At 47.8% G+C, this 23,554-nt stretch overlaps 1 protein-coding gene across 1 annotated transcript; it reads left to right on the top strand.

The window, feature by feature from the left end:
- The first annotated feature begins 2,928 nt into the window (after window positions 1–2,928).
- Window positions 2,929–19,197, top strand: TMED10 (transmembrane p24 trafficking protein 10). The gene is made up of 5 exons (XM_074585289.1): window positions 2,929–3,242; window positions 7,418–7,538; window positions 12,028–12,101; window positions 16,330–16,456; window positions 16,922–19,197. The coding sequence occupies exons 1-5, from the start codon at window positions 3,003–3,005 to the stop codon at window positions 17,041–17,043; spliced, it is 684 nt and encodes a 227-aa protein (XP_074441390.1). The 5' UTR covers window positions 2,929–3,002; the 3' UTR covers window positions 17,044–19,197.
- The last annotated feature ends 4,357 nt before the right edge of the window (window positions 19,198–23,554 follow it).

The raw sequence follows: 23,554 nt of genomic DNA, 5'->3' as shown, positions 1-23,554 counted from the left end.
ACAAATACCTGTTTCCAGCTAATTGCCGAGCTCCCACAATGTGTAGCACGGCAGATTAGGCCGAAATAGGTCAACGCTTCACCCCGACGGTTGCGTAACAAGTTATCCATCTCTTCTTCTCCCCTCTTAAGTGTTTCAGAATTACAGGAAGCATTTCATTTTGCCAGCCTCCACTGTGTGGAAACATTAAGGCATGTCCCTGCATGACTCTCATTTCTAAACCTGCAGCTAAAAGGATCTTAAAACGCTCTCCCTCTGCTAGGAGTTGCTTTGCACACCCAAGGAAGATTGCCCCATCGCATGTTTCAGTGCTTTAAAGAGCGAAAAGCTGGGGATTGTGCAGGGACCAGCTCAGTACCACTTTTTTTCACAACACGCTAAAGCGCTAAAATCATAGAATGTGTTGGGTTGGAAGGTTGGAAGGGACCTTTAAAGGCCATCTAGTCCAGCCCTCCTGCAGTAAGCAGGGACATCTTTAACTAGATCAGGTTGCTCAGAGCCTCATCAAGCCTGGCCTTGAATGTCTCCAGGGATGGGGCCTTCACCACCTCTCTGGGCAACCTGTGCCAGTGTCTCACCACCCTCATTGTAAAGAACTTCTTCCTAATGTCTGATCTAAACCTACCCTGCTCTAGTTTAAAACCATTGCCCCTCGTCCTATCGTTACATGCAAACAGCCCCTCCCCGGCTTTCTTGTAGGCCCCCTTCAGGTACTGTAAGGCTGCTATAAGGTCTCCTGGAGCCTTCTCCTCTCCAGGCTGAACAACCCCAAAAAAGCGCTAAAGCATCTCTGGTGGGGTTTTATAATTAGACCTGAACTTGCCTGTGCGGCAGTTTCTAGCACAACGCATCCACACGAGAGGCGGCTACAACAGAAACCGGGGGATAAATTTGTCGGTCCTAAACGTAACCTGTCTAAAAATGTATGGTGACAAAATGGCCACAATAGGAAGGGACTGTAGTCAGCTGCGTATTTGCTCTTCGACGGTTGAGTTCACACTTTGATTTTAGAAAATGAGGCTGCCTTAACATGAATGAGCCACTTTCTCTGATATTTGCCTCAGAAAATAAGGCATCATTGAACGTTTTAAACGTGCTAGAAGGCTGGGTACGAATCATTCGTATGAGGAATGTTCTACATGGAGAGATTCATCGTGCTGTGCATGTTTCATTAGGAATTCTGTGGTACAACATTACAACATTTCATATCTTCAGATTCTAGGAATCTAGGTTTCTTAAAGCTTGTGAAATAACATCTATTTCGGCCTTAAGTGCTGCAATGGAAAGAATGTTTTCATTGTGCAAATATACTTTGACATATTACAGAAAGAGCTAAATGTTTATTTTGTTAAGGTTAAGCTTCCAAATAATTTAATTGTCCAAGTAAGGAAAGGTTTGTGAACTGATTGGAAAAATAAAGATATATCAAAACGTGCAACAGGTGACCATAAATCAAATTTCAAACAATAAACTGGCGCTTACAGTAAAGTAGTGGACTGAATATTTGAGCACAGTCGACCTTCACTTAAAAGATACAGGCTCTGCTAAGGAAAAATGTGGTTCTCTAAAATGCCATTTAAATAAAGGGCAAAGGTCTAGTGTTGGGAGGGTTTTCTTTTTTGTGAGAGTTCTCGTTATTTCCCTCCAAGCAAGGAGGCTGCTGGTCACTGTACGGTTAGGCTTAGTTTCTGTTCCTTCACACAGTGGGCTTCGTCGCGTTGTCTTGGCAGATCCAAGCACAAGGACATGAAAGCAGGGAGCTGCTCTTTGAAACGCTCTGGCCATGGCCAGGCCTGTCTCGATCTCCACAGGAACATCCAGGCCTTCGATTTGCTGGTTTAAGCCTCTTAAAATTGAAATTTGCACCGATTCCTAATTACTGCTTGTCATTACGGACATGTTTTGCCCAATGACAGAGGACCAGTGACGTTCAAGAAATAAATGTGAAGCAATGGTGTAATTTTTTTTTTTTTTTTTCTTCTTCTTTTTACGATGCACTTCTTTCTCCCCACCTTTCCTTATGTCTCAACACGCCCAAGCAGGCTGCGTCTCCCACTCATGGACATTCTCCCTGTCCCCTGTGGTCCCCGCGGCCAGCCTGGGGAATCACACTGGGCAGGGAGGGACGCCGGTGGCCTGGGCAAGCAGTGGTCCAAAGCTGGCTGGTGGGTTATTTAACGCTATTTTCCTAAATAGCGGAATAAAGCGAGAGAAAAAAAAAAAAAAAAAGAAAAAGTAGATCTGAGCATATGCTGCAAAGGGAGAGAAAAAAAAATAATTGAGTATCTTTGAAAAAATCATCACAATTTTATTTGCCGTCAAAACCACTTGCATATTTGTTCCGCTGTCGTATTTGCGGGATGCTGATCCGAGGAAGCAAGACATCTGACAAAACTGAATTTTCTTGGCTATCGTATCTGCAGAATGCTGATCCAAAGGAGCCAGACGTCTGATAAAACTAAATTTTCTTGTCCGAAGAAGAGGGGGACTCAGAAATTTTTTTAAAAAGCAGTAATTAAGCAGCACGCATGCCTCCCGGAGAAGGCACGCAGCTCGGCGGCAGGCTCTAGGACATTCCAGTGGCTTGTCCGTCCTCCGTACGCTCCTCCGCATTGGAACGCGGTTGGATTATTTATTTCCCCCACATCCCCCGCATTTCTTTAACGGATGAAATTATCATTAACCGAATTAATTCACGATTAACGAATTAATTTCACGAATCGTTTACTGAACGATCGAACAGCCCGCTCGCAAGAGACGGGCCTCAGCAGCCCCCGCAGCTGCAGGAGGAGGAGGTCACAGGGGGACACTGAACCAACACACACGAGCACAAACCCCCCCCCCCCCCCCCCCCCCCGCCGCCATTTTGCGTGGGACCCGCGGGACACCGCCCCTCCCGCCACACACACGTGGCCCCGCCCCCGTCGTGACGCAGGGTCGTCGGCGTGGGTCACGTGTGTCGGAGGCGGAGGCCCGGCCTTGCCGCACCCGCAGCCGCCGCCATGCCGCTGCCGCTGCCCGGCCGCCCCCGCCTCGGGCAGGCCCCGCTCCCGGCCCTGCTCCACCTCCTCTTCCTCCTGTTGTTGCTGGTGGTGGGCCCGGCGCGGTCCATCTCCTTCCAGCTGCCGGGCAAAGCGCGGAAGTGCCTGCGGGAGGAGATCCACCGCGACACGCTGGTGACGGGCGAGTACGAGATCGGCGCCCCGCCGGGATCCTCCACCGGACCCTCCGCCAACCTCAAGGTGCGGCGGGGACGAGTTTGATGGGGGAGGGGGGGAAGAGTGGGTTTAAGCCGGCGTGGCCCCGCCTCCCCAATTTTGCGGGGGGCGTGGCGTGTGTGTGAGTGGGGGGCGGATGTTTCGTGGCGTCTCCCACGCGTGATACCGGCCCACGCGTGCGTTTACCCGGGGGGGGAGGGATGGGGCAGGCCTGGCTCGCCCAGGGGCCACCAGCTCCCCCAGGGACTTTGCCAGCGGGGTGTTAGGTAGCAAAGGAGCGGGGCAGGATGTTGGTTTGAGCCAAATACGTTTTTTTTCTCCCCAAAGATGTCATCGCGGCGGTCCCGTCCTGCCAGACGCCGTATAATCCGCGCAACGAAGGCCGGAGGCCTTCGTTGCGCGGATTATATGGCGTCTGGCGGGATGGGGCCACTGCGATAAGGCTGCCTGAAAGCCTGCTGGCATCGTGTAAGGAGGAAAGAGTTGCGGTGACGTGGCTTTCCCGAGGGTTCCCTCCCCGCCAAAGGCCTGGCAAGGCGGGATGGAGCATCAGGCCGCGGGGAAAGGGCAAGGCGAAGGCCTGGCACCGAGGTTTTTTTGGTAGGCAAAGTGGCTGTTTGCCATCTTGCCCCGGGTCGCGGCTTGCCTGGAGGCAGGTGTTTGCGACGGGGAGGGGGGGATAAAATGATCCTAAAGGGATCGTGATCTTTAGGGAGTCTAGGGAAAAGGGTCTGCAGAATTTATGTGATTATTCATATAATCCATCTATGTGACAAGCAGCTCGAACAGCTTCGCTTAATTTAAATTTCACTTAAGTTTTTCACTTCACTTTAATTCTGTCCACAGTCTGCCTTCCTTAGGCTTTCTTCGAATTTCCCAACTAGCTGATTAAGGTGTGTTGCTATGCCATTAGTTCCTAACAGCTTTCTGTCTGTTTTTCATGCCTGTCTAAGCGCCAAAGGCTTCAGAAATGAGCATGCAGACAGACAGGATGGTCTGCTGAAGATTCTCTGAACTCAGTGTTATTCAGTGAGTATTTGAGATCTCCTGAAATCAAGTTGCCTTTCCAGCACCTGCCAACAGACACCCAAAGGCTTTGGGTTATTGGCACTTGTGCTTGGTTATGGCTAGAGAAGGCTGTTTCTGGAGCCTTGTTTCTTTAAAAATTTTGTTTTCCTGCTCTTACATCACGTGTAAGAAGAAACTTGTCTGTGTATAGGCAGAGCCAAGCAGCTTTAATGCTTCAAAATGTTGCTGTACTGTTTGCCTGGCAAGGTGCATGTGTTTCAGATGGAGTGCCGTGTTCCCATCTGTCTCTTACCACTCAGTAATCAAACCTCCTGGTTCTCTGGTTGCCTGCTCTTAGGTCAACTGACCTTGTGGTCTCTTCTAAAACTCCCTTTTGTGACAGTGGATTCGTCTAGAGTGAAGCAGTGAATCCCATGCTTGAGTCTTAGTCTGGCTTTGCTGCTGAAGCTGGTATCCAGATAGGGCTGGCTGCTCACGGAAGCTGTATTTCACTGGAACTGTAAGACAAAAGCAAAGTCAAGTCCTGTACTAGTTTGAAAAGGTACAAAGGAGAAACAATAATCTATGCAATTCTTGTTTTCCTTCAGGTATGTTGTGGCCTCCCAACATGTCGGGCCTGTTGTAAGTGCTGTAACCCCTCAGTCAGGCGCATGCTTCTTTTTGTGTCTGAGTTTGTGGGTGGAAAAGTTAGTTCAAGACGCTGTGTCTGCAGGTCATCTCACTCCTTTTGCGCTGGATGGCCTGCTTTGGTCCCCTGTTTCAGGCCACTGAACGCAAGAGGTTGGTAGTTAAAATCCTGGCCGGGCTCAGTTTGGTTCCTGCCAGTGAGCTGTCATGTGTGTGTGATATGCGGGCACTAACAGTGGCACCCTCTGTTTTGGAGGAATCTGGGGGCTCTGCCAGCTGGCTGCCGAGGGGCGGCATCGGGGCGGCGGAGGTCTTGCCTGGGCCTGGCCACGTGCCTCTGCCCCATTGTCGAGGCTGGCCTTTTGGGGGACCGTCGGGCTGTTTGTCCAAGGGCGAACAATGCCCTGTCTGTAGGGGATTGCGTTACCGTAAATAACGTTAGAATAGCATGAAAAATCCCTTTCAGGTCAACTCCCCCACAAGTGTTCTGGCTGGGCTATTAGCAGCTTCTCCTGCCCCCGCAGGCCCGGCTGAATGGGCAGTGGATTTGGCTGATTTGGGTAATGCTATTCAGTTTTGATGAAAGCGGATAGCGGAGCTTTTACTGTCCAGAATCCTGTTCATTGCTAGACCTTCAAAGGGCAAAAATGGATCAAGCTGCATAATATCCTCTAGCTAAAGATCAGCTCCAGTATCTACAAAGCCCTAAGGGAATAGCTTAGAATAATAGGGGCATTTGGGAGCTTGCTTTACCGTGTTCTTGGGATGGGGAACCCAGTGTGCAGATTATGGGATATCAGCCTGATGAGGCTAGCGTCTTTCTTAATCAGGACTGCTCTGTTGACTAGCGTGCACCATATGGTGGCCAAAACACCTGTTTTTACTCCGTTTCTGTGTGGTCACATGCAGACAGCCCAGCATTTTTGCCGACTTGAGCTGGGTGCTTCTGATAGTCTGGTGGCTTCCAGGCAGGAGGTGGCTTGTGTCTGGTGGCTTGTGGCTGGGGGGTGGCAAAGCAGCTGCCTGTGCCCGACAGCGCAGGCGTGCTTTCCTCTGCTGCCTGCTTGAATACAGGTAGAGCTCTGAACTGCAGCGCGGGAGGAAAGCGGTGCTCCTCTTTGCTCTCAGGCGCTGACAAATACCATATGGTGCAGGGGCAGCTACAATAAATCCCATAACAGACTATTATGGGATAATCTGTATGTAGAGGAAGCTTGTTCCTAACATCTTGCCTGCCATGGTTTATACCCTGAGGCATGAGGATTTATATATTTTATTATTTTTCCTGCGTAATGCAGCAACTGTCATTACCCATGTGAAGGTCCACACGAGTCCGGCAGGTTGCTGGCATCAGTGGTATTCCATGGCAGGGAGTTAATTAGGTGTTCTAATAAGAATAAAGAAGAGTGTTTCCTTAGAATAATTTTGGGTACATAGACTTTTTGTATGGCCTTTGTACAGGGAAACGAGGCTGGTTTTCTGCTCTAAGGTGGAGTAAAGGAGAACGTCTGACTTACCTTCTCCATACCACAAATTGTTTTGTGTACTTCTGTCTTATATACCTTTGAAATTGTTCCCAAGCTTTTTAGTCTCTTCACCTCGAAGACTTTCAAAAACCCCTAGTGACTTCAGCACCTCTGCTTTTTCAGACATACCTCTTGAAGGAGAGAGTTGAGGGAAAGTGGGAAGCATTCCAGCGGAACGCACACTGTTGATTTTCACGCAGTATTGTAATGCCTTCAGTTTTTTTCACCCGTCTCCATGGTCAGAGTATTTCAACTGGACGGAGTCTTTAATTGAGCACAGTGATTCTCAAATCTGCGTCATGAAATGTGTGTCCTTTTTTTTTTTTTTTTTTGGCTCTTTGTTGAGGCATATTTGTAGACCTTCTACAGTTTTTGCCTATTCTTGGTAATTTCATAGACTTAGTGCAAAGCAGTCATTATTCTGTCTGTATAGCCTGAATTGTCCTCTGAAGTGGATGCTTTTATGGATCTTGGAACCCAAACCTTGTATAACTCAGGGCCACACTGATGGTTCATTTCTAGAGGAATAGATGTGCCCTTCTCCATTTCATCTTCTGGGGAACGAGTTTTTTTCTGTCCCGTAAGGCATCTCTGTATCTCTGTTGCTATGGGAATTTATGAATTTTGCTCGCAAAAAGACGGCAATGAATAACAGTTTGGTTCAGCTAAAGTTCCTAAATGTAGCCTATATTCAGAGGTTATAGGAGGAAGAGGAATTGGTGTGGTTTTGGGGTTTTTTGGTTGGTTGGTTGATTGTTTTTTTTTTTTTCCATGGGGTTCTTCTTGTTTAATCTAAGAGTCAATAATTACCTTAGAGGCACTCTGACTTTGCCAGCTCCTGGTGTGGGGATGAGGAAGAGAGGAATCGATAGAGTTGTGAGGAAGGAGGGAACTGTTGAAAGGAGAATGCAGCAGCTCCAAAGGGGAGGCCATGAGAACTCGTCCTGTGTAGCACAGGCAATGTGAGCACATGGCAGCGAAGCACTGTGTTCCTCACCCTCCTTGTCTCTTTTACAGATAACTGACTCGGCTGGGCATATCCTATATGCCAAGGAGGATGCCACTAAGGGGAAGTTTGCCTTCACCACTGAAGACTATGATATGTTTGAGGCCTGTTTTGAGAGCAAGCTTCCTGTGGGTAAGTGAAATGAAAGGTCTGTTGGCTGCTTCTGGCTTCCCAACAAGTTCACATAAGTAGATATGTGGATTAGGGGTATGGGTAAAGTGATCCTGAGTGTGGTCTGCAGAACACTGTTTGACTTTTAAAGCTGACCTTCGAGAGGCTGTAAGCAGTCTCACTGCAGAATTATCTGGTGTTGGTGTTGCATTTGAAGTTAAGTAATCCTCTGTGGCTATCCTGTAAAGCGCTTGGGTTTCCTCTGGAAGAGGAGTTGCATGTTCCTCTGGAAGAGGAGTTGCATGTTCCTCCCGCAGAGGTCATCACAGTTGCAATGAGCGGCAATACTGGGGAACAAACTGCACCTCTTTTGCCCTTGTCGTGCTTCTCCCCATCTTGCAGTTGGGCCAGGACAGAGCAGGGTGCCATCGTCTCCGGGACCCTGTCTGACCATCTCCCCAGCTGACCATCTCTCCCCATTTGGTGGGACATCACCTCTCCACAATCTGTACTTGGCAGCAATTCTGTGTTAGGTTAGCAACCATTTTCTGGGGTTGGTGTGTGTGTATAGAGAACGTGGTCTTGGTTTCCACCCGCAACTGCTCTCTAAGTGGTCAGTAAAGGGAAGGGGAAATGAGCAGGACGTCAGTCTTGCATTTGTGCTGCAGGGATGGTTGCCTAACGAGCGCTGAGGCTCGTTTCCTGTGAGTGTGACGCATGTGCTGCTTTGGGTGGCTGGGCTCAGCTTCAGATCAAACGTGCTGAAAACAGCCAACACGTGGGCTCTGGTCTCATTTGCGGTGGTGTGAGCACGTGCAAGTTCGTAGGTGCTCACATCTTTTCGTGGTCATTGTCAGAGTTCTGCTCCCTGGACCTGGTTCTTCTTAGGTGTTATCCTAAAAGATCCTAGAGCATTTCACAGAGCAGTCACTAGCAGCATTCCTTGTATCTGTTGAAAGGCAGCCCCTGTTTTGCTGTTCTGCTCCACCTATGAGATACAAATAGTTTGCAAGTTGAAGAGAACTTTCTGGAAAGAGAAGGCTATCTTCTTTTCTGGGATTAGGAGGGATCTGGCTTGTAACATGTCTTCTATAGTATTTTACAGATGACAGTGACCCCAAATGCTCAGGATTTTGCTTTTATTTCACTCCAAAGGTAGGGCTTCCAAACGCTCCTTAACGCATCAAGACATGCAGGCACTAGTGACTCATCTGGGAGTCACTCATGCTATTTACTGTCTAACACCTGGGTATTTGGGAGGTCTCCAGTCAGTCCCACAAGTCCTTTCATAGCTTCCATGTGATCACCCACAGAAGTGGGAAAGGCTTCTTTCTTTAGTTGTGTCTAGACTCTTACTTCAGTGCTTGTGACCAGAGGTTTCTTGCCTAGACTGAGTCCCTTACAGCTCTTTTGGCAGTAGCCGTGCCTCCCTTGTATTTTTGCAAGTTTGTTTTAAAGCTGTCAGTACTGATTAAAATAAAATGTTTCAAACTGCAGCTTCTACCTGGTGACCAGTGGGGCGTTGAGGTGCCAAAATTGAGCAGCTGAATCCTCTTCTGGAGGCTTTCTCTTTGGGGGCCTCCAAGCTGCTGTTTTCTTTTTGGACCCAGACACCCCAAATTACTTGCTAAAGAGAGATGCTGCATGATGAGTATCTCCAGATTTTCCATGCCTGTGCTGGAAATCAAAGAAGTATTAAAGCAAGGGAGGTTTGATCATCTGCAGGACTTGGTTAAGGTACTGTGGAAGAAATAACCACGTCACAAGGAAGACCCTTGGTAAGGTCAGGATGGGAATGGGGGGAACTGACCAAGTGCTGTTTTATCCCTATGTTTCTCTTTAAAGGCCAGTGTTCTTTTCCACAGTCTCATCAAGTAAGTGGTCAGGACTTGTAGTGTGCAGCCAAGGAGGATGTTGGTGGAGTAGTGGAAGAGAAAAACTGTTGGTAGAGGAAGCCCAGAGCCGTTGGGACTTGAGGGGTATAAGCAACTGGGATTTCTCAATCCTTAACCACAGAAATGAGGAAGAGGAAGTGAGAAGGAGATCCTATTTAGAAGGTCCACCTTATCAGAGTGGAGGACTTCTTAGAGTGCTTATTGGAGCTATGGGTGTTTGCATGACAGGCTTTCTTCCCTCTTCCAGGGTGGAAGGGTCCTGTCTTCCTGACCACTGCTCTGTTCCTCAGCGCAGTTACTCCCACACTGGATGCTAATCTCTGAGAAGAGCAGCCTGGCCTGCCCTACACGCTCCCCTGTAGGGCTCTTCATGCGTGCTCATCTTTACCTCTTTGCTACTTCTGTAATCCTTCTCTTCCCAAACTTTCTTAAGAGTGCTATGGCTCACTTTTTCTGGAATTCCTGTGGGAATTTTTTTTTGACATCCAGGTCAACTATCCTGTTTTTCCACTGACTTTACAAATTAGGAGCTCCCCTAATCTCCCAGGAAACAGTTCTGTGCTCATGTGAGATGACCTCTTGAAGACCTCCTGGGGGATGTAGGTATCGGTTTAGTTCAAGATCTCTGGGATTCTGCTGTTTTTCTCTTTGCTGCTGATCCAGTCTGCTGTGGTGAGCCCTGGCTGCAGGATGGGCAGGGAGTTACTGAGGATCTGAGGAGCATGAAGGGAGCTGCCTAGTGCCTTGGGCTCAGGAAACTTGTAGAAGAGCAGCTTGAGGTTTTCCAGGCCAGTCCCTGACAACGTTAACCTCTTGCAGAATGTCTGCTTTACATCCCTTTGCACCCAGCAGCTCTAAGTTTGCTACTTCCTTACTGCCTCTTGGCAGCTCTCCCTTCTAGGCTGACAAATTAATCCTTCCAGTTCTGTTCTCCTATTCACTGGCTTTTTCATCTTTCTCGTCTCTTCCTGGAAGCTCCAGCTCTCCACCCAAGTGGCTGTAATTTAAAGACCATTTTAAAAAAACTCTCACTGAACTGTGTGCTTTGAGTTTTCTTCGGCAGCTACTGTTGGCTGTCCTACCTGCCAGTCTCCAGGCATGCTGGTATATGTATGGCATAAGCGGTCAAAACTTGTGGTTGGAGAAAGGAGCACTGGGTGGTTGTGTACAGCCTGTCTGTTAAAGAGCAGTGCTGGCATTTGAGTTTGTTTTTACAGTAACCGGTCTTTTATAAGAAAACCAAAAAATTCCATCCTAATCCTCATTTATTCATTGGGTTCTTACATAGCTAGGTTTGAGTTTTGAGCTCCTGTATCCCTCAGGAAATTTAAGAAACGGTTTGTAGTTGATATGGACCTTCTTCTCAGTAGGTAATTCCATATTTTGCTAGCAGTAGAAGGTGGAGGTTGTTCTACTCTGGTGTGTTCGGTGGGTAGAGACAAAATCTAGGGATGTTGTACTGAAGATCTTCCTAGCTCCGACTGGAGTGACCCAGTGTAACCTGCGCACTGAATTTGTGTGTGGACTGAGGGAACATCCACCTGGCAGCTTCCTAAGGCAAAGTGTGAGTGTTGGACGTGCTCCTGGATAAAGACTGAAATTCATAGTAAAGTGAATTCAGACCTTGTGTTTTGCTGGCAGCCAGCTGCGGACAACTGTATGCCCCGAAGTGCTGGGATTTGGGAATGTGTCGTGTACAGACATTTCCTCGGTGGGTGGTATAGTGGAATACGATACTCAAGTCAGCTGATGCGCTGCATTCTTTAGGGTATCTTATGTGCCTATTCTATATATTTATTTTTTTTCCCTCTTGTGAATGTTCTCAACTGTGACAGTTTGTAGCAGTTAGAAGAAGCTATTAGCCATAGGTGTCCCTAGCTGGGGGGCTACAGCCTTAAAAGATACCTACTGTGCTGTTGACTGCAGCCTTATCCTACTCGCCGTTTGTGCAGCTCCAGCTGGCAGTTCTCTGAAGTGGCGTTTTCCCAGCTTCAGGAGCCTCCTGCCATCTTGGGGTTTGTATTAGCAGTGTGGGTCTCAGACATCTGAGATGTTCCTTCCCTGAGAAGATACATTGGTAAAGGGGTTGCCTTTGCTTCTGCAGATACTGCAGCATGTGAGGGTCAGTAGTCGCCATATGCCACATTCCTCAATGAGGGCAGTTTACCTTCTGCTCCTCTGAATGTAAAATATGTAAAATCACTTACAACCCCAGTAACCTTGACAGGTTGCTGGTGCACTTCCTGCTAGGAGGAACGTGGGCTTCCCAGTTGAATATTTGTCCCTCTGGTGACTTGTCTTTTGCCAGGCTGTCTCATAGCAGCTGCTATTCATCTTCTAATCCTCTGCCGTTTTTACAGTGATTTGCATCCTACACACACACTTAGCGCTTTTAGTTACAGCTTGTTCTCATTATCTTTGGGAGGCTCTCCTTCAGCCAGGATTTATTGTGAAGTCTCTGTATTTTTAGGCTGGACTGTGCTGCCTCCGCAGTTTGCTGCAGACATGGAGGGAGGGGAGGGATGTTGTGAGTTCTTCCTCAGTGGTGGGGAGAGCTGGTGATTTCCTGGCAGGCTGCATGTTTCGCACAATGAATCCTTTCATTATGCTTCCAGGAACAGGGAGGATGCCGGACCAGCTCGTGATCCTGGATATGAAGCATGGAGTTGAAGCGAAGAACTACGAGGAGGTATGTCCCCTGGCTGCCTGCACTGCAGGCTCCCCTTTCCCAGCAGTCACGTGATGCCATTTGTAGATCTGGGGCTCATGATGGGAAGCTGTTTTCCCAGCGGTGATGAAAGCCTGTCTGCAGCCTACAATTCCAGTGAAGCTTTGTGTGTTAGGGGAGAGAAAAGAAAAAAAAAAAAAAGCCAAACATCAACTAAAATTAATTCTGTAGTCTGGGAACTGGAGCCTAATGTGTGAATTTCTTTGCTAGGACAGTGTGACCCAGCTTCTGAGCATAGGCATTAGAGGCAACAAGAGACTGAGATGTGAAGTTTCCCCAGCCCCAGCAGCAGAGGGCATTTGAGGTTAATATCAGATCCTCCTAAAGGTCAAGTTACGTTGTTACTGTTCTTACCTTCCTGAGCCAGTAAGATGTACTGGCTCTACAGCCCTGAAACGGCGCTTGTGCATTTCTAAGAACTGGCAGTGTATCACGGTAAAGGTGTTTGGCAGAATATTAGCTGGTGTGAAATGGGTTTTTGGTTTGGAGGTGTAACATTGGAAATAGGCATAAAGCCTAAACGTTTCCATCTTAGGAGGACATAGCTTTCTTAGACCCAAGAGCCAGCTGTGTGGAATAGCAGCTGCTTTGTGGCTGGGACGATCCTGGCTGGTTTGGATGCTGAATTTTGATGGCTGCTACTTTGTTTTTGGCTCACTAGAATTTGGGGTCAGTCAGCCCCCAGCACAGAGCCTGTGCCTTAGAAAATGTCAGTTTTTGGTGGAGAAAGATTCCTGCAAATGATTGCTGTGTCCGCTGCGCACAACAGTGTGGGAGATGCCTTAGGGAGGAGAGTGGGTACCAGAGGAGGCTGTGTATGGTGCCAGTTAGAAAACGAACAAGTTTCTGAGGTGGGCAGAGTTTTTATATCCTTTTGAGCTTTGGGCTAGCTGTTCCTGCGTGGCTTAAGGCTACAGTGCATGCTACGTGGAAAGTAAGAAAGCGCTTGGGGTTAGGGAAGAGCAGAGCAATCATTAGGCCAGCTGTCTGGCAACCAGCTACTGAAGGATTACAAGATGTTGAAATCTTATGGGATGACCGCTGAGAGCGTTAACTGGGAGGATTATGGTGACTACATTTATGGAATCTCTTTAAATATAACCCTGCAGCGTATGCTGAGTTACATTACCGTAGTGCTACCTAAAGGCATTGTCCCTATGCAGAAAGGTTCTCTTATGCCCGTGTATCTACGTATTCACTGGTTGTACTGATACAGCTGTCTGGGAACAGAAGTAAGTATCTATTATGCTCGTCAGTGTACTTAGACCAACGGAAAAGGTCCATGGACAAACATGGGAAAAAAAGAATTTAACTTGCAGTCCCACGTGATACCAGATGCAGATCTTGGCAGCGCTGGTGAGCATCCTTGACTTGCGAGGACCTCTCAGAGTGGCAAACTGTGTCAAGCCTTGTTGAGCAGCGCGTCTGCGAAGGACTCAAACTGGTTTAACTGTTTGTACAGCTTCTACAGATGTTTAGCCACCCTGCTTTGCAGTGGGTTTTCTTTTTTTCATCCTCTCTCTCCCCAGGTTCCTGCAGTATTTGTGGGTTTTGACTTGACAGGTTGTTGTAAGGCTTCAGAGGGGAGGACTGTTGCTCAGGTTTCTCTCCTGCAATTGCTGCCTTTTTGAGCCTTTTGCTTGTGATGTTTGTCTGCTGTAAGGTACTAGTAACCTGTCTTCCCCCCAGTTCTTCTTGTTGAATTGCTGCAAGGAGACCTGATGCAGGGAGTTGAATGAGAGTCACTGACCCTGGCCTGCTTGTGCATGGATATAGGCAGTGAGAGGGGGGGTGATGTCCAAATCTGGCTCCATAAGCTGTCATAGATCCAGACATTCCAGACTGGCACAGGTTGCCCAGAGAGGTGGTGGAGGCCCCATCCCTGGAGACATTCAAGGCCAGGCTTGATGAGGCTCTGAGCAATCTCATCTAGTTGAAGATGTCCCTGCTTACTGCAGGGGGGTTGGACTTAGATGACCTTTAAAGGTCCCTTCCAACCCAACACATTCTCTGATTTTTTGATTCTTGGAGGAAAGCAACTGGGAGAGTTGGGTTAGAAAACTTTACTGCATGGCAGTGTCATAACTTAGTTCTCTAGGATAGGGGGGAGTAACTTTGTCCAGTCAATAGATAGAAATGAAGGTAGCGCAAAGTGAAAAGACTTTTCAGAGGACACCAAGAAGGCTTGGCGATCTAGGTTCCTTTCCAGATCAGCTACTCCTTGTCAATTCGTGGCTATAGCATGTCTCTTTCTACGGTAGGAAGAGGGCTTTTTACAAAACCCCTTGGAGCAGCTGGGCATATTGGCTTCAGTAGGGATGAAAGAGGTTCCAGGATATGCATCTCAGGGTACGTGCAGGACTAAAAGTAGCTATCAGATGTTTTGAGCTACACCTATTACGGGCAGCTGAAGGGATGCAGGGTGGAGCAGACAAGCCTTACATTTTTTTCTCCAGTAGAACCTTTGTAGCCTTCTGTGAATGAGGAAAAGTACCCTCCAGGAAGATAATGGAGCCGGTCAGCGTGGGGTTAGCTTGTCAGTAGAGCTGCCTGAGACCTTGTGTGTGTTACAGACCTGCTGCTCTAGCTGTGTCAGCAGAGCCTGGGCCACGGGCACTCTTACGTTGGCGCCAGTTTTTCAGCAAAGCTCTGCCGGCAGATATGCGTCCATGCCACAGGGTTTTGTCAGTACAGCCTATTGGCTAGAAAGCAGGAGGGGTTTAACCTACCCTTCCTCACAAGTGCACTGAGAATTGACACTGCTGTGCTGGCAGAGCTGTAATATACAGCTCGCCTCAGCATAAAAATCCTCAGATGACTGCTTGATGGCCTGCAGCTTGCCAGGATATGCATGTCATGTGAAGACCCTTCAGTGAAATGGCTGATTAGCTAGTACTGGCCTGGTCACGAGCATCTCTTCAGATGGGCTCTGACGCCCAGGCAGCTGCCTCTGGAAGCGGCGTTTCGGGGATGCCTGCACCCTGGGCACCCCGTTGCCTGCCTGTCAGCGCCTGGACCACTGGGAAGTGTTGTCCTGCGGCTTATGTCTGAGTAATCCTGTGTGGCGGTGAGACTGGTGGTGAGCTGCAGGTGCTCCACGTGTTTTCTGTAGCACATCTTCCTTCTGCTGCATTGGCTGGGGACACGGCATCCCGCCCGCCTTCACGGCGGGATCCTGTTGCTCGTTAGTTATAGTGATAAATTCTACGCAGGAACCAGAGTTACCCAAACCCTATGCTGTAGCAGTGGCAGCAATTGCAGTTAGCTTCCTTTGAGTAATGTCCTTGTGTCACAGATTTTACATAATGTGTAGTCAGGTTACAGCCAGGACTGGGGCAGGGACGTGTGTTTATGCGTTCAACTTTAAATAGTTGCTGTTGTGGACTGTGCTTTATAATTGAATTTCCTGTGGATATTTCTTTTTGGATACAAGTCTGTGACTTGTAGGACTGTGGGTTGCATGTTATGCATAACTATCATTTCCTATAAAACCAGCTTTTAGGACGGAAGTATATTTTGCTTTTTCTTTCAAACTGTCTCCAAGGCAGCTGGTCCCGTAAGTATTCCAGCAGCGTCACCTGGTGGCTTGAGGCAGATGGAGCACTTCGTAGCTGCCTGCTGCCTACCAAGATCATATGCTGCCCTTGAGGCTATCAGTCTAAGCCTGATAAAAGCCCTGAGCTCTTGTCGGTGTAATCAAACCACTACTACTGGGAATCAAGCTGCCCGGGCTTTCTGGGGCAACAGTTGGCAAAGTGAGTCTCGGTGCTAATACCCTGCGTGCCCATAGAACAGTATCGTATGCGTATGTAAGTTAGTCACCTCTGCCTCAGTCTGTGACTTCTATTCACTGGAGGTTTAGTCATGCGGCAAGCTCTTCTACCCACTCCTCAGAAGCCAACTGTGAATAAGTTAACATTAGGCCGAATAAGGAAGAAATGTGCTTGTATGCATACAGTGCTCCTCCGTTGTGTAGGAGGGGTAGTAGGAAAGTGTGTTTCAGAGAACAGGTGGGAGAAGTGGTAGCGTTTTATGCAATGGTAGTTTCTGGCTTGTAGAGGTGGTTCCCTAGGGGAAGGATGCCCCAGATCTGTACTATGTGAGGAGGAGTGGTTCAAACTGGCAGTAGAAACCCATGTGGGAGCTTTTGGTTTTGGCTCAGTGATTGCCTGACTCTTCTGTTTTGTAGATTGCGAAAGTGGAGAAGTTGAAGCCTCTGGAAGTAGAGTTGAGGCGCCTGGAAGATCTTTCAGAGTCCATAGTTAACGACTTTGCCTACATGAAGAAACGAGAAGAGGAGATGAGGGACACGAATGGTAAGAGACTGTGTGCTCCTTCAGAGGGATGGAGCTCTAAGACCCCTTACTTCTGCTGAATATGTTATTAGGATAGCATTTGGAGATGAAGCAATTATAGTGGTCTCTGCCTGTTCTGTTCCTAGTAAGGGAAACATGATATTTCTCTCCCTCTGAAGCAGTCTTGTGTGTCCCATCTCTAGAAATCTTTTCTTGCTGTTTCCATTCCTAATGTGAATTACTCTGAACCATTTAACGTTGCCCATTAACCACAGTTTCACTCTGTTCCCTCTCATTATCCTTGTTGTTCCCTCCACTTTAATTCTGAAGTACTGCTGGTGCTTGAGTGCCCTTGCCTTCATGCTGTATGATATCTTGCCTTTGAAGTTTCACAGGGGTGGGGAGAGAAAGTCCAGGGAACTTCACCCTCTTGAGGCACATCCTGTGATGTCAGACTCCCATGCAATGGTTTGTTGTCTGTTTCAGAGTCGACAAACACCCGGGTTCTGTACTTCAGCATTTTCTCCATGTGCTGTCTCATCGGACTGGCCACCTGGCAGGTTTTCTACCTGCGTCGCTTCTTCAAGGCCAAGAAACTGATTGAGTAAAGGAGCCAGTCCTCCTCCCCCTCCTCTCAGACCCAGCTGGACACCGCTGGGACCCCGCCATGGCCCCCTGGAGCCATCTCACAGATGATACCCGCTGACTGGAGCTTTTCTGCAGGATCTTGGACCCTAAAGGGGGAGGGGAACCTAAACATTGGAGGCAACGGGGGACTTGTGAAATCCTGTTGGATGTTGTGGGTGGGGGAGGTTGTGATGGGTTTGGGGATTCCTGGGGCAGCGATTAAATAATAATAAAAAAAAAAGATGTTTCCATGACAGCTGCAGCAAGTTTTTGCGCTGTCTGTTCTCCTTTTATAATCTTGGCTTGATGATGTCTCCCATCTGTCTGTGACTGTAGTGTTACTCTGAGCCACTTTGACCCTGCTGAGCTCTTGAGGTGCCGTGCAGCTGGCACCAGGGCAGAGCGGGGCATTCCCTGTTCTGACCAGCTGGGACCTAAGCCTCGTGCAAACGGAGGTGAGTGCAAAGCAATAGGATTCATCATTCCAGCAGGGCCTGAGGTTAGAGGGAGGTCCAAGGTTTGGTCCCTGTCGTGGACCTCTGTGTTTCTCCCTGTGGGAGCTGGTGTCTTTGTGCTGACAGGTCAGGGCACTTGAGCATACGGTGGTTCAGCCTGGAGGAAGGGGAGCCTTGGAAGGAACATGTTTGAGCTTGGAAAGGAGAAGCCTGCTTTGCTCAAATAAGCTGTCCAGCCTTGGTCCCGCCCTTGCTCCACATGTTTGTCTTGGATTTGCCTCTCTTGTTCTGAAATGATGCAGCAGTTTTCCTGGTCGGGCACGGCTTTTTGTGCAGACAGGAGGCCTCAGTCGGATACAGTCACAGAGCAAATAGGAGCAGGTTATGCTGGGAAACTTGGTTTTACATTGAGCGGGAGACTTTTCTCATCGAACAGTGTAGCGTTTATCTAGCAGGCAGTTGGCTGAATCTCATTTTCTGAGACCTCAAAGCAAGGTGGGCTGCTGCTCGTGCGAAGCATGAGGGCCCTGTACCCTGCGTTGAGGTCAGAGGGTGCAAGGGGTGCTCTGCAGGCTGGCAGAGGAGGTGGAAGAATGTGGATGAACTCAAAAAAGCAGTACAGGACAGGGATAGGTTAATTCTACATCTGGGGGGAGACTGAACTGTGCCCTCAACAGAATTGTTATTCTTCTCTGCGGTACTAACAGAGAGAGCAAGCAGCTTCTCATCGTTTCTCAGCCATCCAGATGGCATGATGTTAAATAAGCCAGGCTGGGGAAAAAACCAGGCAGGTTACTTTCCTGCACTTACCTGCTCCAGTTTTTAGGCAGTGACTAAAATTCTTTCACCTTCTCTGCATTCCTTCAGAGCAAATGGTTCAGCAGCACAGCATTCTGGTGTCATGTGCCTAGACACTTCTGGCTAGGGAAGGGGTTGTCATGGCCCTGGGCCTGGCCTACCATTTCGAAAAATGCATGGTTTTATAACGTCTAACCTGAATCTGATCTATTGCTGGGAAGAAAACGGTTGTCCAGGATGAGGCAATGGGAAAGAGGATGAAAAGATGACCTCTTGTCATCTAAATACGTTAGTACTTTGCCTCCCATCTGCCATTGCCAAGTTCCTGGAGTTGTTAGTTCCACTGGCAAGTGCTTAGATTGCTTTTAATTTGTTTCTTTTTTGATAAAGCCATATTAAGAACCCAAGTCCACTCCTCTGCCCTTGTATCCATTTTATCCTTGTTCATTTTTGAAAGCTGTTACAGTGCAGAACAGCAGTGATGCCACAGGACTGAATTACAGAAGTCATTTGAAGGTAGTTTTAGGTCCTACAGTTTGAAGCCTGTAGATCTGTTAAGGTTTTGCTTTTGTTTTTATATGACTTGAAAAGACAGTTACAAGAAAGGGGCTTTTCCAGTCTTGTCTGTTTTGATATCCTCTCCCTGTCCTTACCCGAGTACAAAGATATCTTTATCTTAAAAATGGTGGCGAGGCCTTAAGTTCCCCAGGTGACTGTTACACTACCATCATTCTGGTGTTGCGTTTTGATCTTCCCTGTACTGGTATGGTTACTGGGGAGCAGGGGTGGGGGACTGGTATGGATTTACCTGTAATGATTGGTTGGGGGATTTTTGTCAACTTTCTCAAATAAAATTTCTTTGGGGAAAAACAACCCACCTCAGTTGTCCGCATGAGTCTTGTCCTCTTTGTGCACATTCCTACCAACTGCTGTTTCTTGCAAGCGGAACTGTCGCAGGAAGCAGCAAGTCCACAGAACCCCTGCAAGGCTTTGGGTTTCTCTAGCAACAGTTAATTTCTAAAGAATTTGAGAGTTCTGGACTCAGGAAAGGTACCAGCCGCACAGGCTTCTCTGCGGGGTGGGATCAGCACTGCAAGTGAGATGTCTCTAATATGGATTACCATTTGTTGCCTTTATTCCCGTCCCTTCCTAATTATATCCCTCTATGTGGAAGAATTTTGAGGCCGACAGTGAAACAGGGCTGGTGCTCTAGAATACAAGATTCAGGGTTTTTTTGAGGCCGATAGTGAAACAGGGCTAGTGCTCTAGAATACAAGACCCCGTTTTTCACCGTTGGCTCCTGTGTAAAATTTAATTCATTAAGACAAACGGAATTACTTTCAGTTTTGTGCTTTAGAGAAAATTTTAAATTGTTGCAAAGGTGAGTAGGCACTATGTGAGTGGCAGATGCTTACTGAAGAGAGTGGTTAAGTATTTATTTAGCAAAGTGCTGCCAGATCTCCTCTGCTGAGCCCGCAAGCCTTTTGTCACCCAGTAGCCAAGTGAGATATGCCACATAACAGGACTGGGGGCACGTAAAGCTAGTTAGTATTATCGGGGAGAATTTCAAGGAGGGAAATTCCCAGATGTTTGGATAAGGATTAGCTTCTGCAAGTTCTTGCCTGGATGAATACTTGAGTATGTGAAACCGTACAGCTGTTCCCATGCGGTAGGTTGGCGGTGGGTCTGGGCTGTTGCACAGCACCGGGATGCAGAGCTGGTGTCTTCATTTCTGTTTTACTTCTGGGAAATGGGGTAAAGTTGAGTTGTTGCAGATACTTGGGTCTGAGCCCATCGTTTGTGTGTGACAGATGCATCGCTGGTAAATCTATAATTGCCCGTAGCAAACTGCATCAGACGTTTCCAGCCTCTTCCACCCACTTGTCAATGTGACTAACGATTTAATTATCACACTACTTAACAAAGCGCGTGAGCATTCCTAAGTAAGGTATATCTTCGCGTATTCCCCCTCCTGCTCTGCCAGCGGAGGCTGCGCCCCATACAGAGTGCCCGCTGCAGCTGCTGGGTGCGTGCAGGCGCGAGGGGATGAGCAATTTGCACACTCTGATGCTGATTTCTCACAAGCTGCTCAGCTATGTGAGAAATTACCCAAGCGCACAACACCTGTCTTGCCTCCTAACTGGCGGATCAGGGGACTTCCGACTCAAACTTACTTTGGCAACTGGCTGGCGAGATCATTAAGGGGATTCCTGCCTGTGCGCTTGATGGAGTCCTTCAGCAGAGGTTTGGGAGAATAGCGTGGCCTCTCTTCACCCCTGCCAGTTCATGGGATGCGTTTCTGTCTCTCTCATATCTAGTTGTGTCCCTCCATTGTACTTGTCTTTCAGATGGCTGAGATGGCTTTGCCCTTAGTGAACAAAGTCCCTGGGAAATGAACTTCCTGTGCATTGAACGTGGCTTGTTGGGAAGGAGAGAGCACAAACCTGAAACAGATATATCTTTCATGGGAGAACAAAAGTTGCATCTGGTAAAGACTGCAGGAGTTCACAGAATGGTAGGGATTGGAAGGGACCTCTGGAGATCATCTAGTCCAACCCCCCTACCAGAGCAGGGTCGCCTACAGCAGGTTGCACAGGAACGTGTCCAGGCGGGTTTGGAATACCTCCAGAGTTGGAGACTCCACAACCTCTCTGGGCAGCCTGTTCCAGTGCTCTGTCACCCTCAAAGTAAAGAAGTTCCTCCTCAGGTTGGTAGTTTTGTCTGCTGCCCCTTCTCCACCTGAAAAAATTTGCCACGCTTGTGCGTGTTCTGCTGTTCCTCCCCCAAACCGCTGCTGGTGGTGCTGTGGTGGCTCTGGTGGGCCTGCCTTCCCTGAGGAAGGTGGAAAGAGCAGAGGGTTTAGAAAAACTGCCTGTTGGCATTTCTTGGATATTTGTGTAAACCTCAAACAGGTGAGCCCAAGCTTTTGCTGCAGCACTAAAATACTTGTATTTGCTCCATGGTGTTTGTAAGAAGCCTGTTTTGCTGACTGACCTAAACTTTCTGCAAAATGGCAGTAATTGATGCCCAGTTACTCTTTCTGTTGCCAGAGATGCATGTGGTTTGTCACCTGAAACTCGGCGCATTAGCTTCTGCACTTCCAGCTGCTGACACAGCCTGTCAGAGGACCTGTGGTCTTCAGGTGTCCGTCCCAGTGATTGTAGCTACAAGAATCATTTGTTTAGCTCATGTTTGGAGAAAGCTGATGTGTCCTGAAGGACCCACCTGAGCTGGTCTGTTTCAGTTTTTGCAATACAATGTACGTGTTGAATTACTTCCTTTGGGGGCACATTACTCAGAAAAAGCAACGACAGAACCACGCTTGCATTGCTCAGTGTTACTTCTGCGGTTTCCTCCGCTACTTCATTTCCTTTCATAGCTGATATTCCTGAGGTACCTTTTCCCTGAGCTTTTCAATCAGTTGTGTTGTGTGATTTTTGCATAAGCTGCCCTTGAAGGTTTCTGTTGGAATGGTAATGAGATGAACTTGGGTTTTCTTGGTTATGTGGGGGGTGTTGTTCCTGCAGGCAGAGAGGAGGCTGTGCTTGTTTTCCAGCTCTACCCCATTGCAGCTCTGGTCTGGTCTGATCTGATCTGCTGCAGAGCTTTACGCTATAGGGTTTTCTCACCGTACCAGCTGCTTGGTCTTTTATTTCCCTCCTGAACATAACTTATTTGGATAATCTTCCCCCAGGTCTAAGGTATTTGCTATACACATGTAAATAGAATCTCATGGTGTTGTCTTCCTAATTATAATTAACCATGTAGATGCCTTGTCATTTCTTCCTTCTCAGCGTGGGCTGCTCTATCCTTGTGTTAGTAACATAATCAATGTGCTGTCTTGACTCTGAAAGCCATGAATGAAACCTGTGAACTAAGGCTGATCCTTGCTATGATTTGGTTTAAATGAGAGTGTTCCTACCCTTACCCAAACTCATCCTTCCATAATGGTTTCGCAAGAGGCAGAATGGCACATTGTCTCTCGGTGGTATGATGTCTTTACATGCTTGAGTAAAAAATTCAGTGCAAAGTCGGGTGTATATTCTTCAGTTATATTCCAATAAACCTGAGTGGGCAGCGGCTGTTCCTTCCCTTAGGAGCATCTTCTTGTGAGAATTGCTGCCCTGCTTTCTAAAGCGTAGTAAAGGCAACGCAGTAGGGTGGCTAAATCTGATTTAGATAGCTACTACTGTGCTCATTTTATGGAAGATTTGTTTTGATACTGTAGATAATAATGGGCAAGATAACTCTACTTTTCAAACCTGAAAAATGAAGATTGATTTTTTCAGTTAGTCTTCTGGTTTTCTACAACTGTTACAGATTCCTTAATGCCATTTCTGTGTGACTTTGCCATCTAGATTTTTTTTTTTTTAAAATTATTACATGTTGCCAGGTACTCCCCTTGCAGTGGAGCGAGTGAATGAGACTTAGCAGAACACATGTGAGCTTTTTCATTTCCTACAAAGCTCCTTTATTCTAAAACTGAGGTGCTGTCTTTGTTGCTTGGAAGGACATTTGTATGGAAATAGTTGTGATACACAGCAAAGGAACTGAGATGGGCAAGTTGCTTGCTTTAAAACCTCACTGAGATTAAGGTTGCTAATACTTCCTTATGACAGAAGTTATGGCAGCTCCAGAACTCAAATATTGTTTATGAAGCTTGCAGTTTATTTCATCTTGGGTAGAGAGAAACCTCATTAATCGCGAGTGGCATGGTACGGGACACTGCTACTGGTTATTAATGGTGTGAAACGTGTATGTACCCACCAGAGATGCCCTCACCTTCCCAGCAGGTCTTTTAGCCTGTGACACAGCTGTGGTATTTACTGGTGTGTTTCTCCCCTGTAGCAATTATTTTTCAGTAACGTATATTACGTGCAGTACCCTGAAGGAAAAAAGAAGTTAATATCTGTGAGGTAAGAAACAGTACTGACTCTTTTTGATATAAAATCAGTTACTTCAGGCAGGTTATTTATTATAAAAATATAAGTTGAAAGCTTTTTTAGGAAAATAACCTTGAAGCCTTGACTTCTGGGGAAGGAAAGTGCCTTCTCCTTCAGGGGGGTTTCACCGGGCGGCGGGAGGGAGGCCGGGTCGAGAGACGGCTTCACCGCTCCACGCCCCGCGTTCCTTAAACCCCTGCTTTTAACAGGCTTTGAAACCGCTTTTTGTGGCGGCGGGGCTGGGCTGGGTCCCGGCGGCGGGAGGCGGGAGCGGGGGAGGTCGCGGCGGCGGCAGG

This window comes from Larus michahellis, chromosome 4 (assembly GCF_964199755.1).
Source record: "Larus michahellis chromosome 4, bLarMic1.1, whole genome shotgun sequence".
Lineage (NCBI taxonomy): Eukaryota > Metazoa > Chordata > Aves > Charadriiformes > Laridae > Larus > Larus michahellis.
The sequence above is the reverse complement of the archived record's forward strand: the minus strand, read 5'-3'. Positions and strand labels throughout refer to the sequence as shown.